We start from the raw sequence: 18590 nt of genomic DNA on the forward strand, positions 1-18590 counted from the left end.
ATAGATTTTAAACCCCTGCTGATTGTTTACAAATCCCAGAATGGTTTAGGACCAGTACACGTCTGTGGTATGTTCAGAGAATATAAATAATATAAACCAAGCAGAACACTTAGATCCAAAGACTCAGGTCAACCAGTCCAGAGCAGAGTCCAGAGCAGAGTCCAGAGCAAACATGGAGAAGCAGCATTTAGCTGTTACGCTGCAAACAAGTGGAACAACCTGCTAGTAGAGATTAAACTCTCACCAAATGTAGAAACTTTTAAATCCAGGTTAAAAACATTTCTTTTCTCATGCGCCAATGCATGAAATCTGCACAGTAACTTTAAACTAATCTTGCTTTTAACTATTATAATTTATGATTTTGCTATTTGTTGTATTTTATGCTTTTTACATCATCTGTAATGTGTTTAAGACACAAATAAACCTGCCTCGCCTTCCAGTAGACATTATAAGCAGTACATAAGTGTGTTCAACCTTCCCTGTGTTGCCTTTCGATCCAGGTGTGTGGTTCTGTCAGATCCTCTGAAGGACTCGTCTCGGTCGCTGGAATCTTGGAATTCCTTGCTGCTGAAGCTGCGAACTCTCCTCCTCATGTCCTTCACCAAGAACCTTGGCCACTTTGAAGACGACATGCGTACACTCCGAGAGAAACGCACACAGCCTGGCTGGAGCTTCTGTGAATACTTCATGGTCCAGGTATGTAGACGAAACGCAGGCAGGTGGTTGTGGGTTTCCTAGTTTGCATTATATGTCACAAGAGGTGGAAAAGCTTGGTGGGTAAAAAAAACGCCTTTTCTATCTTTTCAGCAGCTGAAAAGAATTACATTAAACTGACAGGAAGCTCAGTTAACAGATTGTGTGTTTGTCTACGTTGGTCATTATAATGACAGTGTCAGTTCAGTGATGTTGTGTGTGGTTGTGCAGGAGGAGCTGGCCTTTGTTTTTGAGATGCTGCAGCAGTTTGAAGATGCCTTGGTCCAGTATGATGAACTAGATGCTCTTTTTACGCAGTATGTCCTTAACTTTGGAGCTGGAGGTTCGTGCCCTTAATTATGTTGACATATGTTCATTTTTTTTACCCCCCATGATGAGAAATATGCTCTAGTTTTAGATTTGATTCGTTTGTTTGTGCGCACAGATACGGCGAACTGGCTCGGCTCATTTTGCGCCCCGGTGCGTAACTGGAGCGGATTGCTGCTTCGGCGGCCGATCGACATGGAAAAGAGGGATAGCATCCAGCGTGGCGAGGCCAGCCTGTTGGACCTGAGGAGCTATCTCTTCTCTCGCCAGTGCACTTTACTCATTTTCCTACAGAGACCCTGGGAGGTCACACAGAGAGCCTTAGAGCTGCTCCACAACTGTGTCCAGGAGCTACGCCTGCTGGAGGTAAACTTAGAAAGGGAGATTATTTTAGATCAACGTATTTTAGCAATATGTGTCTTGTCACTCATTCTAAAGTGTTTTTGTGTTTATTTATATCTATTTTTTGCTGTCAAGGTGTCGGTTGTTGATGGAGCACTGGACTGTTGGGTGTTCCTCAGTTGTTTGGAGGTTCTGCACAGGATCGAAGGGTGCTGTGATCAGGCTCAGTTAGCTGCAAACTGCTCCCATACTGTCGGCCTCTGGGCCTACGCTACAGACAAGGTAAAAAAATAAATAAATAACTGATTTGTATTCACCAACCTGCTCGTTTCACTTTGTTCCTATAAGAACTAAAAGCTAACAGTGTTAGCTGTCAGAACTGTTTCCATCAAATTCATTTGCTCTGGTGCAGATTTCCAACCCTGTAAGGAGGAGATTTGCTGATTGTTTTACAAAACTATTAAAATGGCTGAAAAGATAAAAAATTATCCATGTAATAAGAAATATCCATTTCTTCAGCTCAAGTCTTTGGGAGAACTCTGTGGGCTGGTGTCAGAGAAGGGGCCCACATCTGAGGACCTGAACAGGACAGTGGACCTGCTGGCAGGACTTGGAGATGAGAGGCCTGAGACTGGTGAGTTGTCAGGATGGTAATTCAAGAAATCTCCCGCTTTCCTCACGACCCATACTGGTGAGATGGATTTTCAAAGTGCTGGGTCTCTTATTAAAGTTTTTGTTGTTGTTTGTGATGCAATCTGCATTAGTGGTCCTACAACAGTGACCCCAGTCATCTTCATCAGCAGCAGCTGAGCTGATTCAGGACTGATGCGATGTCTTGCTGCCAACCAGAATAATGTGTGATTTAGCACTTTCCGCTTATTTTTCTTTCTTTCCGTCAGTCTCTTTTCTGCCACAAACATCCCATTAATTTGATTCAGTTGAGTTGTATTCATGTAGCATCACTTCTCATAAGAGAATATCGGCGCGGCACACAACTAAACGAAACAAGTCCTCATTTACTGAAAGAAACAGTAAAGCAAAACATGTCAGTTCCTTTTTTTGTGTCACTTTTTTTTTTTTTAATCCTTCATCAGTCACTCACATTCAGTATATTTGAAAATGTCTGCTGAAATCTGTTGATAAAAATCTTATAAAACCAGTTCATACCAAGAGTCCTGAACCAAATTTCAGCCATTAAATATTGTAGTTTGTCAGTGTTTTTGGTCTGTAGGGTTTGTTGCATTGCAGTTCTTTTACTGAAAAGGAGGAATTCTGTAAAACATGCCTGACTTCTGAAATAAAAAAAAAAGATATATATATATATTTATATATTTATAAATCTTTTTAATCTCATCTTGTCTTCCTCCACAGTCAACAGTTTGCAAAGCCCTTACAAAAAGCTGAAAGAAGCTCTGTCGTCTGTTGAAGCTTTCGAAAGGCACTATCTTGTAAGTCCGACACAGCTCGGTGTTCTGTTTCAGTAGTTTGGAAACTAGAAACTCTTGGCCCAGTTTTTAATCAATATATTTTCTGATGTAATGTCCTGGAAACAGTTGATTTGATTTTTTTTTCCACCCTTCCTCCCTCTCCTCCTCCATCTCCACTTTGTTTGCTTCCTCTTGCATCAGGAACTTTCTCATGCTGCTATGGAAATGTATCGGGCCATCGGCCGCCTGAGGTCTGCCAGACTGGTGGGGAAAAGCCTGGCTGAGTTCTACATGTAAGCCGCTGGTTCAGTTAGGATGCAATCCAGTCTTCCATTTGTCTGAACTGAAGAGCCAGACACATCTACCCTGCTCATCCAGTTTACGTTGGCTGATTCTTCACAGAAGCCCCCACTAAGTTACCACAAACAAACAAAACAATTTTAACAGGCAAAATATATAAAAGATCAAATCTGAGGGTTTGAAATTTGTACAGAAACTTGTATAGTTAAATCATTTGATCTTAAAGATACAGCAGAATGAATTAGCTTTAAGAGTAACCAGCCTAGAAGATGTTTTTTTTTTTTAGTTTATGGCAAAAATTAGGGAATTAAATAGTATGTTATGGCTAAAATTCGTGGGTGCTGATAAACACAGATGCAACGAAATGATGTCTGAAATTGAAATCTCCCCAAAATTGCATTATATAATACATGTAATCTTTAAAATCCTATACACACATATATTTGGATTTTTATTATCACAGTCGATTTATTTAATATATTATGCTTCCAAGTCACTAAAACATAACAAAATAAGGTGATGTGTTTATGTGGGTGTCGTAATAGGAGGAAAGGAGATCCCGAACGGGCAGAAACCTTTTTACAAGAGGCTCTGAAGTCGTATGTGTCTGAAGGATGGAGCCTGCCGGTGACTCACACCAGGAGACAGATTGCTGAGTGTCAGAAACTGCTGGGAAAAACTGAAGAGTATCCTTTTTATTATTATTACAGCCTCAAGACAAACATGTATAGAACACGCAGTAGCCCCCACATTAAACCGTCTAGTTTGCTGGTTTTAAGATGTGAAATTCCTCTGTGCCTGTTTGTTTTGAATTCCTACTGTAAGATGCTGCTGAAGCTTTCATGTTTCTGCTCAGCATCAGGTTTCTCACGAACCAGATGAGTAAACAGAATCGAGAGGATTTTCAAGATAAGATGATTTAATTTTCAAGACTTCCATTCATAAATGAAATTACTACATTTCTATAATTGGTGGCGTTAAGCCAAAAATCTACCAATCTGTGTGTTTCAAACTTGGATAAGGAAATGTTCAACAGCTGTAAAACACAAAGTACTAGAAAAGCGCTCAGAGAGCGCAAACCGCCGCTACTGCCTTAAAAAAGTTCCTGGATCCAAACGGTGATCCGGATTAAAAATTAATTAATCCGGATTAAATTAGTTCTTCCTTTTCACTTTTCCAACAAGTCCTGAAAATTCAATTAAAATCCACAACTTTTTTTTAGTTATCTCGAATGCAAACAGACAAACAAAGAGATAACTGGCGGTAAAAACTTAACCTCCTTGGTTGAGGTAATCAGCTCTAGAAGAAGTACAGAACAGACAAGAGGAGGAAGCTGACTGCAGATTATTTTGTCCAAATGAACAGAAGAGGAAGAACAAAGCTTTGTCTCTGCTGATTTTTCCCATAGCAGCATCCTGTACGGTCCAGGGATAAGATGTATGATAAAGAAATCCAAGCTTAATAAAGGAATAGCTTTTGCTGATAAAATAAGAGTTTTGTCTACAGAAATCCATTTGACCGTTGATCCTGTGCAACTTTTTCAGTCTAGGTTAAGAGTTATCAGTCAGCGATGCAAAAAAAAATTCTCCTTCCTCTGAGAGTAAAACGGCTTTTTCTGGACTGCCCTACCTGACATGGTGAGCAGCAGCACTCTCTAGTTTCCTTGACAACCCTTTGCAGCTACTTGCAAACCAGTGCCTTGTTGGCTGGTGATGCCAATCTGACCACGGAGGAGAGAAAGCACTTTTGTCAGGAAATTCTCAGCTTTGCTGGGAAGTCCGGAGACCACTGTGAGTAGCCATGTCGACGGCAGGTGTGGTTAAGAAATGAGGGACTTTCATGTCATGCCAGTGCCATCCTTGTGTAATTTAAAACTGTTTTATTTTCTTGCATCATATGAAATCGTTAATGTGCAGAGGACAACGTCAGAAAGGATTTCAGTGGATGTTTTTATTCAGAAGTGCATAAAAGAACATGATCTTGACCAATCTTTTTCTTGGGTGAATTAATTCTTGTCACTAAAGGTAAACATTAATATTTTATCAATATCCTTTTTTTTTTTTTTCTTCCTCCAGCTCACCAAATGACCCTCAGCATGAATGTTTTTGCTAAGCTCACGCGGCTGCACTTCCAACCAGCAGCCTCTGTGCACTCTGGAGCCGTCCTGCAGGTGGAGCTCACTCTGAAATGTTTGATGCCCGTTTCGGTGAACATACAGCAACTAGCGGCTAGTATCCACTTTGATGTGGATCACGGAGGGACTCATGGAAGGTCCAAAGGAGCTCAGAGACAAACATACCCAGGGACAGTAGAGTTTAAACAGGGTAACTCATCAGCTGGTCTTCCGTCCTCCGTGTCCGCTGGGCCTTCATTAGAACTGGATGAGATTCAGGACAGGAGTCCTTCGGACAATTCTCTCAACTCTACAGGAGTTATGTGTAAAAACACTCACCTGGTAATGCGTTGTCATGACAGCAGTTCACCACCGGACACACCCAACTGTGTCAGCCCTCCTACTGTTTCTATGAAAGAAGGCGGTCAGATGTTGAAAGTGCAGGATGTAACGTTACAGCCTGGAAACAACAGCATCCTCTTCACAGCACCAGTAAGACTCACAGTTTGTTTAACTGTTTATTCAAAAGAAGATGTAAATAGGTTTTTTTTAGTCTTTTCATTTTTAGTATTTTTTTAACTGGCCTATCTCACAAAACATCCCTCTTTCTATCATGCTCTCCAGCTTTGGCTTTGTCATTCTTATCTTCACTCTGCTTCGTTTCAGAGCGCACAACCAGGTTTTTACACATTGCGTCAGCTGTGCGCCACAGTTGGTGGAGTGCAGTTTGTCCAGCCTCATATCTACCCATCGGTCCGCTATGAAGTATATTCTCAGGAGCCCCAGCTCACTGTAGAGCCGCTCTCAGGTCTGAATCTCCTTTTTTTGGGTAGTTATATGTGAATCTTTTGCATTGTCAATTTTTAAGTTATTGTAAACTCCCTGAAAGTCTACATTTGGGCAGATATTTTTATTTTTCTCTCATTTAAACATCCCAACCGGGTTATTAAAATGTACTGCTAAATAAAACAAAGGTTTTATTAGGTTACTTCAGCTTGTTTATCCTGCACCTATTGTGTATTTTGCTCAGATTTATTTTTGTTTGGTGTCTTCAGAGCCTCTGTTAGCCGGTCTGCCTCAGAAGGTGAAGTTCACACTCCTGACGGGCCATTACACTGTGAAGAAAGGAGATGCTCTGCAGCTCAGCAACACAGACGGCATGCCCATCCTGCCCTCTGCTAACTGTACCGCCTGCATCAGCAGCCCATCTGCTGGTCAGTAACTATAGTAACAGAACAAGAAATAAGACTTTCTCATAGTTTTGTCTTCTTTGCAGGAGGGAACTTTCCTAAGTAAATATTAGTCATATTTAACAGCCGGTTATTGCTGAAAATTGAGGAATTCCTGATATTTTTCTGAGTTAATTTCCTGTTTTTCTTGTTTTTCTTTTTTCTTCTTTTCTTTTCTGTCCTCATCACACATTCAGAGTTGGTGGGTGAAAGCGTCATGTCCATTCAGTCATCTGAAAAGGTCACTAGCATCTGCCTACCTCCCACCCCTCCCTACCACATCCTGGAGTTCCAGTTGGAGGTTTTGTGCATCATCCCGTCCGGGTCTGACCGGCCAGCCAACGAGAGGCTGACCAATGGGGAGGTCCGCCATCGACCACGCAGCTACAGTCATCCTGACACACTGATGACCGCCATCGACCAGAGGGTGAGGGAAACACATGTTAGCACATTGAGAGGTTAGGAGGAGGGTGACAGAATCACTCTGTGATGGAGACATTAATGTTTCCTTTGGCGCAGGTATCAGTGTTAGCTGTAACATTTCAACTGTATATTTTAAATTCCAATCTTTTAGTTTCTTTTATATTATAGTCAGTTTACTATTATAGTAAAGTTACACTGGATTGGTTTAGGACTCTGGATGAAATGACCTTTAGATACTGTGATGCCCAATACTCTTTTTGAAAGAATGACAAGATATTGGGCCTTATTTGGACAAGTTTGGTACTTTTCTTATCAAACAACATTAAGAAAGTCTGGTTCCTGTTTGTCTGCAGATGTCAATTGACTGTCCGTGGTCGATCTACTCCACACTGCTCGCCCTCACCTTCTACATCCCCTTCAAGACCAAACACTCTCTGCTTTCTGCTGGTAACAGGTGAGAAATCTAAGTTACAAACATTTTTCTGTGTTGCATAAAACATTATATTTATGCAGTTATTATTTGCTTTTAAGAGTCAATCCTACCAGAAATGTAGATGGTAGAAGAAAGGTATGCACGTCTGACCTTCCAGATAAAATGATGTCATTCTGTTACTCAGCTATTCCATAGAAATTCTCCATGAAGTTACTTTTTATTGTAATGATTTATGTCTTTTTAAAGATCAGTAAATTTAATTTGAAAGCACTAGAAAATCTCTTTTTCCTTTTTTTTTTTCTCCCTTTCAGTCTATACGTACTTCTACTAATATTATATGTAACGTTGGTTTCCTTTCCTCATGTACTGAGGCACCTTACTTTGGTTTGGTAGAACAAATCATTTTTGTCATGTCATCCAATGTACTTTCTATGCTATATAAGGGTTGTCCAGCTGTGGTCCTCGAGGGCCACAATGCTGCAGGTTTTGATTTATCCATGTTCCAACACACCTGAATCTAACTGAGTTACTGTGCAGAGCTTCACAGATTGTTGAATCCATTTAAATCAGGGATACATTAAAAAAAAAAAAAAAACCTTTGAGGACCGACTTTGGCCACCCAAAAAATAACTAGAAGGGAGAAATGCTTAAGGGCCTGTTGTGGGGTCAATTCATGAGCATATTCTGTATTTACTTTGATTTATTTTTAACAATTATCACCATTCAGGAAGTTGGAACCGTTTGAGAAGACTCAGAAAAATTGTGAAAAAATGTGGTCATTAACTTTTGTTTTGTTTTTTCTGAAAGAAAACTAAAACCTGTAACTGTCAGAATCTGCATATTATTCATTTTTTCTTTAAACAAAAAATTCTGATTGGGTGAGGTGTGACAACTGATATCTCTCTGCAGAAAGTACATCCAGGTGTGTGTGCAAAACGTGTCAGATGTGAACTTCACGCTGGCCGACGTGAAGCTGTCTGAGAAGCAGCACACATCATTGGAGCTACAGTCCCTCAATACTAAAACACAACAGGTGAGAGGAAATTAATCAATGAAAACAATATACCAAGTAGGTGGAAGGTTTTTTTTTATAAGGATGTTTAATAAACTATATAAAATGATCAATTAAAAAGATGTTTCTAAGAAAATAAAGGGGTTTTCTATTACAAGCCAGACTCATCCATTCTGATAAAAGCTATTTTAAATCACTGTATCACCACAAAGCTTTTCTATGGCTGTATTGTTTCAGAAACTGACACATCACAGTGTCTGAACACACCTTTTATTAATGAGCTTATATATAATATTCTGTCACTGATCTCAGTTCATTAAAATTGGTAAGAAATGTCCATTTTTTTTAATGAGGTCTTTATTTGTCCCTTTAACAAATATTTAAAAATTACTATTTTTATGCAGGATGTTTATCATTTATTACCACGTGCTACGTCAAAATTATTGTGTAGTGTGCTACTTCTTGACATTTATTAGAGGGCAGGGAGTGTTAAATTTTGTTCAACAGGATTTTGTGTAAAGTTTTTAGTAGAGAGTAGGGGTGGTTAAAATCGAATCGGAAAATCTGGATTTTTTTTGCTTCACAATTTTAAAATCAATTTTTTTGTTTGAATTTTTTTTTTCAAACAAATAAAAACAATCCATAATAAAATTTTTGTCATTTTATTGTTTTTATTGATCTTTTAACTTATCTTGGGCATTATAGCAGCAGAATGATAATCTGGATACTGTTGTTTTTTTCTAATTGTCTAAAAAGTTTTGTACATTTATTTTCTTTTTAATCTGCAAAAATCATCAATATTGAAGAATTGTGAGAATCGAAATTTAAATTGAATCGGCATCCAAAAAATCGAAATCAAATCGGGACACAAGCATATCCTCACAGGCCTAATAAAGAGATACCAAATATCTCAGAAACTGTATCAAATACATCATGATGGGCTCTTTAGGGTTAAGGCGGCAAATTCTTGGAAAAAAGTATACACCCAACTGTCAGTTATCACTCTGATTTGTTGCATTTTTTCGTGTGTGTGTGTGTGTGTGTTCGTGTGTGTGTGTGTGTGTGTGTGTGTGTTCGTGTGTAGCTGCTGTGCAGCAAGCACAGTGTGTTCTGCTTGTGGGAGGTCAGGTGGAAGGACGACCTGCCTTCCTGTCTACAGTGTGTTTTCTCTGCCAACTTCTCTCCTCTCAACCAAGATGCTTCTGCCTTCAAACCCTTCCACTACCAGTTCCAGCTCGAGAGAGTCACTGTAAGTTACTGAAGCTCTTCCCTATCTGTGTTAGACTAAAAAAGCCTGACATATCTTCTGTAACCATAGCAACCAATGCAGTGATGTTTATATCCTGCCACTGTCTGAGACTTCCCTTGCATAGATAACCTCTATGTCATGCTGTCAGACATTGTACAGTGTGAGAGCGGAGATCATGCCTCCTGCTGGCGAGCAGCACTGTCGCTCCGGTTTACTCTGCGCACTTGAGGTTTTCATAACACGACTGGCTGAACCTGCAGAGGGAGAGATATCAGAGGACAGCAAAACTGACACTGATGGCCTCAAAACCACCAAACTTATGTATGAAGGTATGTTAGCAGTTAGAATAGGTGACATGCATTATATGATTATGTGATTAATCTTAATGGAAATAGTTTTTTTCATTGTTTGAACAAAAATGTCCCATTTAAAATGACTTCTTAAATAATAATCCAAAATGTGCAACTTTTATTTAATGTTGTTGCCGCTGTTGCCATTTTTTTTTTCAATGGTCATTAGAAAATCTTTTAAAGAAAGGCCTCATGAGTCATCAGTGACGTTAATTCATATGTACGTGTGTGTCCACAGTGGCCGACAGCAGCAGCAACTGGGCGGTTTGTGGCAAAAGTTCAGGGATGGTGTCGATGCCGATGAAGGCCAACGCCACACACAAGGTGCAGATCCAGGTGATGCCTCTGTTCGCGGGGCACCTGCCCTTCCCCAAGATCAAAGTGCTCAAGTACCTGCCTCACACCGCTGCAGTAGCCATTCAGCCAGACCCTGGTATGACCACCTGAACATTAATGCACACACACATATTGATTGTATTAAGTAAACCGATGGAGACTTGAAGTCAGAACACACCAAACAGCTGCTTTTGTTTGATGTTGCTTCAGGTCATTTATTTATTTATTTATTTATAATCATAATCGCTCTATGCAAGTACAGCCCACTTCTCATCCTGTAGCAGCACTTCTTCTATGGTGCTTTATCTATTTATTTATTTTTAATGGTTTTTCTTCCTTACATCGTCTTCTATCGCATTTATTTATAAAATGTAAGGAAAGTTTAATAGCAGGTGTCAAGAAATGAACAGTGTGAGCCATAATACTTTTAATACAAAATCATACTGTTTGTTTTTCAGATCACATTTAACTATTTTCTATCCACAGAAGTTCAGTCTAACATGGGATTGTGGCTGAAAGCATTTAGGGGTTAAAAGTGTTGCAAGACCTGAATAAATATAATAATGTACAACACGTGTTTTTTAAAGTTTATGGTCTCATTAAATCCAATTAAACTGTCTGATTATGCCACCTACTGGCAGAAATTGGTACATGCTTTGTAGTTTGGTGAGTAAGGTTTGAAATGCAGGAATATTGTTGTAAATTGAGGCTGTGTGTCGTCAGAAAACAGCAAAGTTATTGCAGCCTACCCGCTGCTTTCAATAATATAAATCTGATCAAAATACACATTTTTCAGCAAATTATTTCAAAATGAACAACTACCATATGGAACTTGTAGTTCAAGTCACCACAGACCTTCTGTTTGGTCAGATACTGGCAGCTATGCGATATTTCTCAAAGGTTCCAGGTGTAGCTCTTTACATGTATTGCAAGATAACTGGCAGCAGTATTTCAGAATTATTTCCTTTAAAATAAATGGTCAAATTACATGAATGGCATGTAAACGGCAGGTATGACGGGCATGAAATGTTTGGAAAAGAACACAATACACATATAGTAAAATGAGTGTAAAGAGATTATAGGTCATTGCAACCTACAAAGCTGGACCATGTTCTCAGTTGCACTAAAAAACCACTTCCACACACTCACACACCGATGAAAAGCAGCTGTCAAGTTGCAGCCAGAGTAGCTTCAGGTTCAGCTCTGAATTTTTACACAGAAGTGCTTCATTTCTCGGCTGGCTTCATCACCTTGACAACATATTCTCCCAGACAAGTTAGGTTCTAAGATAAGAAATCAGCACAAGAACCTTTTTTTTTACCATGGTCTGAGTGAATACTCAATTCTGATTGGTTGCAGGGTGTCCGTTAAAAAGTGATATAGGACACCAGTTAAAAACAATTCGGTCAAATAGCCCAATACTGCTAAATCATTGTGTTGGCTCAAACGCCAGTTGGTAACCATGGCAACAGAGATGTTAGCAACAAACGGACAAAACAGAAAGCAGAAAGAATATCTGGAAGGACTATGTCAAACAGCGGCCCATGACCACTAATGAATGGATCTGATCTGCCAGTTTTTAATTTATTTAATTTTTTTAGGTTAATTTAGACCATCGGTTGAACAATGACCAGAGTACAAAGGGAGAAAGGAAAAAAGTCTCCCGCTCCCTCCCCATCTCAGTACTGTATTATGTCCATGTTCTGCCAAGATCGCTAGTTGAAATCAGTCACTGCAGATAAAATATCTTATCATATTGTTTCAACCATATTAAATAATATTTAATCGTTTAGTTTGTGATGAAGCTCCAGATCTCTCAAAGAGGGACAGAGCGGCTCTGACGTCACCCTGCAGTGGTGAAGCAGACCATGCATGTGTTTCTCTGCATTAATGCTCCAGAGGTTACGTCAATTTCACAGCAATCTTCAAAAATGAAAAAGGTTCGTGCTGTTCACATTTAGATTTTTCCGCAACCAAATTTTTCTTATGCTGTTATAGAAACCAACCATTGCATGTCCTCCCCGACTTCCTTCATATTTTAAAGAAATATGCATTTTCAGAAAATCACCATATTTTCATTGGAATCTGTTAAAAGGACGGGGCGGCACTTCCGTGCGTACACAGTTGCTCACGTTCATACACACTGAGCTCCGTGACCAAAGCATCACACACATCCCGCAACACTATCGTAATTCACCATCATCAGGGATTTGTTGCAATAGTATCTGCTGCCGAACGCACTGCAGGTGCTGCCAACGGCAGTTACCTTGACAACACCACAACAGGAGACATTCAATAGTCTGCTCAGCCGCTTCTTGTTAAAAACATTATTTTAACAGTAAAAACATGATTAATTGACCTTATATTATTTCCTTTGTGAGTGACCATGGTATGAGCGGGATAATGCCCTCCGAGGTGTCCATTATCAGAAATTAATGGACGACACAGAGGCGTGAACCGTCCAACGCAAAGTGGAGGACAGTTGCTTCCTTGAAGTCTATTCATTTCCTGATAATGGACACCTCGTCGGGCATTATCCCTTATGTAACCTAGTAAAACTAACCACTTCCTGATCCATCTGTTCTTGTAGAAATGGACATCAGTCTTTGGAAAAGTCAGAGAGATTGTTTTGATTCAAAGTTTGATTCATTTGTGCTGATTGACTTTCAAAAGCATAAAAAAGACATTTGTCAACAGAAGTGAATATTTGGAGAGTTAGAAGCTTGTTATTACTATAAAACTTGTTACCTTTGACTCTTTAAGATTTAGAACTAACTAAATATAACTCATTCAAATAATCAGAAATGATCTTCCGGTTTTCTAAAGTGAGTGTTCAGTGTATCAGACTCACCAAATGTATATCAGAACAATCAGGTTTGAGTAAAAGACAGAAACCTTCTCACCTGCATGAAGAACCTCACCTGTATAGACACCAACAAAAATAGAATGCATCACTTTCAGGGACTTTGATGTGGTCTTTGTGGGAATTTTTTGCTGTAGAAAATCTGATTTGATTAATTTCCCCCCACAGACAGCTGTGTGGAAAACGACAGTCTGTCCCTGTTGGACAAGACGCTGGATGACCAGGGGGACACGGCAAGCATCCGCAGCCGGGGCAGCGTCCACTCTGTGGGCAGCGGCGACCAGCAGCAGAAGGGCGTGGCCATGCCCCGTCTGGAGCCCTTCAGCCCTGGACAGGTGTTCAACCACAGCCACGGACAGCAGGTTCTGGTGCTGCCTGCTACTGACGACCACATCATGGAGGTCAATGCTACATGACCCTGGCATTCAGATCAGCCAAGCACTTCTATGTAGGACGTGGTCTCTGGATGAACTCTATCAGGCTCTAGGGATGATCAGGTCCATGAGTCCATGTCAAAGACCGCTGCAGGTTGCTGGCATGGACTCCTCCCCCTAAGCATGAAACGTTCACCTCACTGGAGACATTGCAGACTAGACAGTGAAGAGCCGACGACAACTGCTGATAAATTTAGATAAAACAAGAATCGTTGCCATACTTTGTACATAGCTCATTGAATGGATTTATAGATATGAATATATAAATATATATATGGACTGATCGATCAGATCTGCACCTGTCGTGCTATTTTGAACTGGGAAAACAATGGAGGAAAAAAAAAAAAAAAGAGAACTACTCTTGATTGTCCCATGACGCACCAAAGCCCAGATGTGTGTTTGCCTTGATCAGCAACTAAAGTACTGTAACTTTGACTGAGTGTGATGAGCTGTAAGTGCGGTTCTGTTTAAGACTTTTGCCTTGATGGTCCCACATTACTGAGTAAACAAATCTCACTGGAGACATATCATCAGCCCTGGCAGACTCTTGTGCCCTGCCCAGTCCCATTAAGACCCCCTCCCAGGTATTAACTGTGATCGGACTACATGTCCGACATGTGTGAGACACCTGGAATAACACCGGAAAACACAACAACAGCACAATCTGGGCTGCCTGCTGAGTTTAATGACTCCTGCAGCGTGTTGTTTCTCTGTGACTCGCAGGACCCTGAATCGCATTTTCTCTGCACAGCTGTGGCTAATCGGCAGAGAAATGATGACACTTGTGCAGAGAGTTAGAGCAGCGGGGTGTGTCCTTTGCAGTTTGTTGATCAGTTGTTTACCAGTGAAGCCAGTTTGATAAGAAGCACTTACTTTCCCTTCAGAACTGTCAAAAAGGAATCAGTCTGCTGTTTAACAGGACTGTAAAAGAAGCTTAAAATAGACGTAAAACTTGAAATACTGTGTTTTATTGAATATATGCACCCAATCTTACATGTTTACTGTTTGTTTTTCTTCTTTATCAGTTAATGAGATGGTGGCAATTAGCTGGATAAATATAAAAAGAAGGCACTGGAAAATACCTACTAAGTGTTTCAAATTTTGCACCTTCAGGACTGAGATTTTCATCATTTCTCATTTTCATGATTAAAAAATCATTTATGTTCAGTGTGAAGATCAAGGCAAAACTCTCAAACACAAACCCAGTGATGACACATGAGGTTCAGACTGACTGTGTGTGTGTGTGTGTCCTTTGTTATGCTGTGCTTCTGTGTACCTTTGATTGTCTTTCTTTGTGTTGGAGCGTGCGCTCTCTCTAGCGAGACTTTTACACAGTGATCAGCCAGTGCACACAGCTGTCTTATCCGTTGTCAGTGGATTGTTCATATACAGTGCTGCGTGTGCATATTTATTCTGTGCGTGTGTGTGTGTGCGTGCGTCGCCAATTCTGTGTCCGAGCTATGCACACATACCATCGATGTTGAATGAGTGAACGAATGATCAAAATAGGAAGTTTAGTTTTTATGCATTCATGTTTCTGGAAGAAAGAATGTCAGCTACTTCTTACCCTCCTCCCCCTCCTGTCCCCCCCTCCCTCTGATGTATCTACAGCTTCGTGTTCTTCTTTGACCACTGTACATACTGATCTGTAAATAATGATTCAAATCAAAATCATCTTTGATTGCCAACTATATTAAAAAAAAAAATCAATGGAAGTGACTGGATGTGTGGCGTTAATGACATCACAGAAGGTGTTGCATTTAATTCTTACTTCCACCAATCAACTTTAGACAGTTTCTCATTAATGTTGTGAGACTTATGTTTAGTTTTTTTTTTTTGTTTGTTTTGTTTGTTTTTTTTTTAACAGCAGCCCCATATACCATCATGACATGAGTCACTTACACAATGTTAAAAAAAACATGTCCCACACAGCTTCATTTTTCACTTTAAGGGGGTGATCCTTTCAGAAGGAAGTGGACATTGTGTTTTCAGACATGGCAATAAAACGTGCTCTGAGTGACCACTTGTGATTGGAGCTCATTTAGCATCACTGTAGGTCAATGATCACCTCGTTGCACACAGTAAGCTGTGATGAGCAGCAAGCAGAATTGAGATTTGGTGACTTTGGAGGACGTCATGTTCAAGACCCCAGTTTATGATCATATGAGCTTTGTGACATAGCGCATCATCCTACTGGAAGCAGCCATCAGATGAAGGCAGACTGTGGGATATAAAGGGATGGATGTGGTCAAAAACGATACTCAGGAAGGTTGTGGTGTTTAAATAATGAAAAACTAATGCCCTACATTAGCGGTCTTATACTCCAGTCATTGAGGGCCGCTATCCAGCAGGTTTCTGTTGTTTTCCAGGTCCAACATACACTACTTAGTTTTAACATACTTTCCTATTAAATCCAATGGGAAAGTGTGTCCAAACTTTTGACTGCTACTGAATCTGATCAACTTCTTCACCATGAGCCATTCATTTTCAGTCCGGTGAAGTGGACCACTGAAGCAAAGGAATGTGGCCCTGGAACTCTGGACTTTGGTCCCCTGTCCTGCAGCATCAGACCACCAGACTGATGCATTGCAATAAGGCAGGATGGATCCATGATTCCATGTTGTTTCCATTAAATTCTGACCCCACCATCTGAATGTTGCAGCTGGAATGAAGACTCATCAGGCCAGGCAACTTTTTTTCCACCCATCACCAGCTATGGTGGGTGTGTGTGAATTCCAGCCTCAGTTCTTTGCTCTCGGCTGACAGGAGTGGCACCTGGCGTGATCTGCTGCTGCTGTAGCCCATCTGCTTCAAGGCTGGATGCATCCCGTGTTAAGCGATGGTGTTCTCCACACCACGGTTGAAACTAATGGTGATTTGAGTAACTTTTGCCTTTTTCTTGTCTCCAACCAGTCTGCCCATTCTCCCATGACCTCTGACATCATTAAGGCCTTTTGGTTCAGACAGCTGCTGCTCACTGAATATTTTCTCTCTTGAAGCCAATTTTCTATAAACCTGGCTGTGTGAAAATCCCAGTTGATCAGCACTTTGCAAAATACTCAGACTAGACCATCTGGCTCCAACGCGTTGCCAGATTCAAAGTTACTTTAAATCCACTTTCTTCCCGATGTTGATGCAGGGTTTAAACTTGACCATGTGCAAATGACTAAATACACCGCATTGCTGTCATGCGATTGGCTGATCAGCTTTTTATGTTAACAAGCAATTAAGCTAGTGTACTCAATGGAGTGCACAGTGAGTGTAGCATTATTGCACACTAGCTGGGAGCTGTGTCTTATCTTTCCGCCCTTTTTCACCTGAACAAACTTCGTGTCACGTCCGCAGGATACTATCAACGATGAGTCCAAGTTTCATGAAAGTTTTTAGATTCTGAAGTCATTAAACCAAGTTGGCAATTTAAAGAATTTCTTGGAATTGCAGAATATAATCTTTCTAGAAACGTGGAGGGCTGCAAAACAAACAAGTGGAAATTTTACTGCTTACATGAAGTCATGTCAAGTGTATAGGGGGTCTTTTACTGTGTCTGTGTTCTGACTGCTGGACCACCCCCTAAATGCACTCTCATTCCATCCCACGTGTGCTGGGAGTGTTTTACGCCAGGAGTTGTTGTAACCAGGTCTGAAAAACAGCAAGACATGAGGCGAATGGTTAATTAAACCAATTCAAGCCTTTGAGAATTCTCTCCATTTATCCATATGAAATAAAAGATAAGACATTACTTACACCTATTACTCACATTATACAAAACTCTGGTTGAGCCACACTTTAATTACTGTAATGTTATTTGGTACAACACATACTCTGGTTATCTCAAGAAAAATTAGAAAGTTTACAAAAGAAGATAATTAGAGCAGTGTCATAGTCGGAATAAAATGCCCCCATGAGACCTCTCTTTCACCGGTATGGTCTTCTTCGGCTAACTGAATTAAATGTATTTCATATGTATCAAATTATCAATAAAATTAACCCTAGACTGAATGAGCTTATTCCAGTAAACAGTCTGCAGCATGAGTATGCTACAATAAAAAAAACAAACATCTAATCGTTGGGGAAAAAACGTGGATTTAAAAGTACCAGCTTGTCCCTCGCCTGCAGGGGACTGCAGATCTGGAATGGGCTCAATGAGAGCTTAAAAGGAATTAAGTCGATCTTCACCTTCAAATAATGGCTAAAAATTCTTCTAACTCGTATGTATAGATATTCAAATATAGATCAAATACATTTTAGAAAATTACATACTCTTTTAATGGTTTAAGAAGATTTAATAATTACATAATCCATGATAACTTACTGATAATATTTTAATATTATATTGAAATCTGTTATTAGCTCCTGTTGGTATGTCTGGGGTCCATAAATGTTTGTCTGTAAATGTTCAATGTAGTGTTTTGTTTTGATGTGTATGTACCAGGTTCCCACTATAAGCTTTAAATAGCTTCTAGGGGAGACCTGATTCACACGTGTGTGCAGCTCACATTGGATCTGGTGAGTGTTTTCTCAGCTGTTTGTCCAAACTAATGAGCGTGTGTGTGTGTGTGTGAACAAAGAAATGGGGGGAAAAAAATCACTTGCTGTTTGATCAACTTATAAAAACTGACTGATTATCTGACTACCAAATAATTTTATATTTTTAAGCTAAACATTTTCAGTACCAATTACCTATATGACTGAATGAATTTATATTATTCCTTTAAGGTGGTGCCATCAATGTTCACCAGGTGGCGTTATAAACACACCAATAAAACAGCAACGAGCAAACTTGCTCAGTCTTAAAAACTTTCTCTTCTTGGCTTTGCCCACACTTAAATTTCAGTGGTACTTTAACACACCAGATTCTACTATTATTGTCTGAGATTGTTTCCAGTAATTTGGTATTTGTGTATTAATAAACTAAGTCTGAGAAAAGTCATACCAGTCGTGCAGCATTCACACTAATGCATGGAAGAAGCATAGAGTGGACAAACTGTTCTGCATTGACGCCGTCCTTGTGGTGAACATCATTAAAAATGACAACAGTGCTTCGCCGATGATGTCCAGG

At 40.0% G+C, this 18590-nt stretch overlaps 1 protein-coding gene across 1 annotated transcript in view; it reads left to right on the forward strand.

Annotated features, from left to right (window-relative positions):
* trappc10 (trafficking protein particle complex subunit 10) overlaps nt 1-15212 on the forward strand; it is a 29103-nt gene extending 13891 nt beyond the window's left edge. Inside the window, exons 5-23 of the mRNA XM_079254566.1 lie at nt 501-696; nt 925-1036; nt 1139-1386; nt 1498-1644; nt 1882-1996; nt 2734-2810; nt 2991-3082; nt 3635-3775; nt 4770-4879; nt 5165-5694; nt 5869-6010; nt 6258-6416; nt 6629-6858; nt 7208-7308; nt 8197-8320; nt 9384-9548; nt 9697-9877; nt 10137-10331; nt 13266-15212. Of these exons, the coding sequence (XP_079110692.1) occupies nt 501-696; nt 925-1036; nt 1139-1386; nt 1498-1644; nt 1882-1996; nt 2734-2810; nt 2991-3082; nt 3635-3775; nt 4770-4879; nt 5165-5694; nt 5869-6010; nt 6258-6416; nt 6629-6858; nt 7208-7308; nt 8197-8320; nt 9384-9548; nt 9697-9877; nt 10137-10331; nt 13266-13513 (3313 nt within the window). The 3' untranslated portion in view covers nt 13514-15212. The remainder of the gene's footprint in view (nt 1-500; nt 697-924; nt 1037-1138; nt 1387-1497; nt 1645-1881; nt 1997-2733; nt 2811-2990; nt 3083-3634; nt 3776-4769; nt 4880-5164; nt 5695-5868; nt 6011-6257; nt 6417-6628; nt 6859-7207; nt 7309-8196; nt 8321-9383; nt 9549-9696; nt 9878-10136; nt 10332-13265) is intronic.
* The last annotated feature ends 3378 nt before the right edge of the window (nt 15213-18590 follow it).

This window comes from Telmatherina bonti, assembly GCF_933228915.1.
Source record: "Telmatherina bonti genome assembly, chromosome: 15".
In the NCBI taxonomy this organism is placed as follows: domain Eukaryota; kingdom Metazoa; phylum Chordata; class Actinopteri; order Atheriniformes; family Telmatherinidae; genus Telmatherina; species Telmatherina bonti.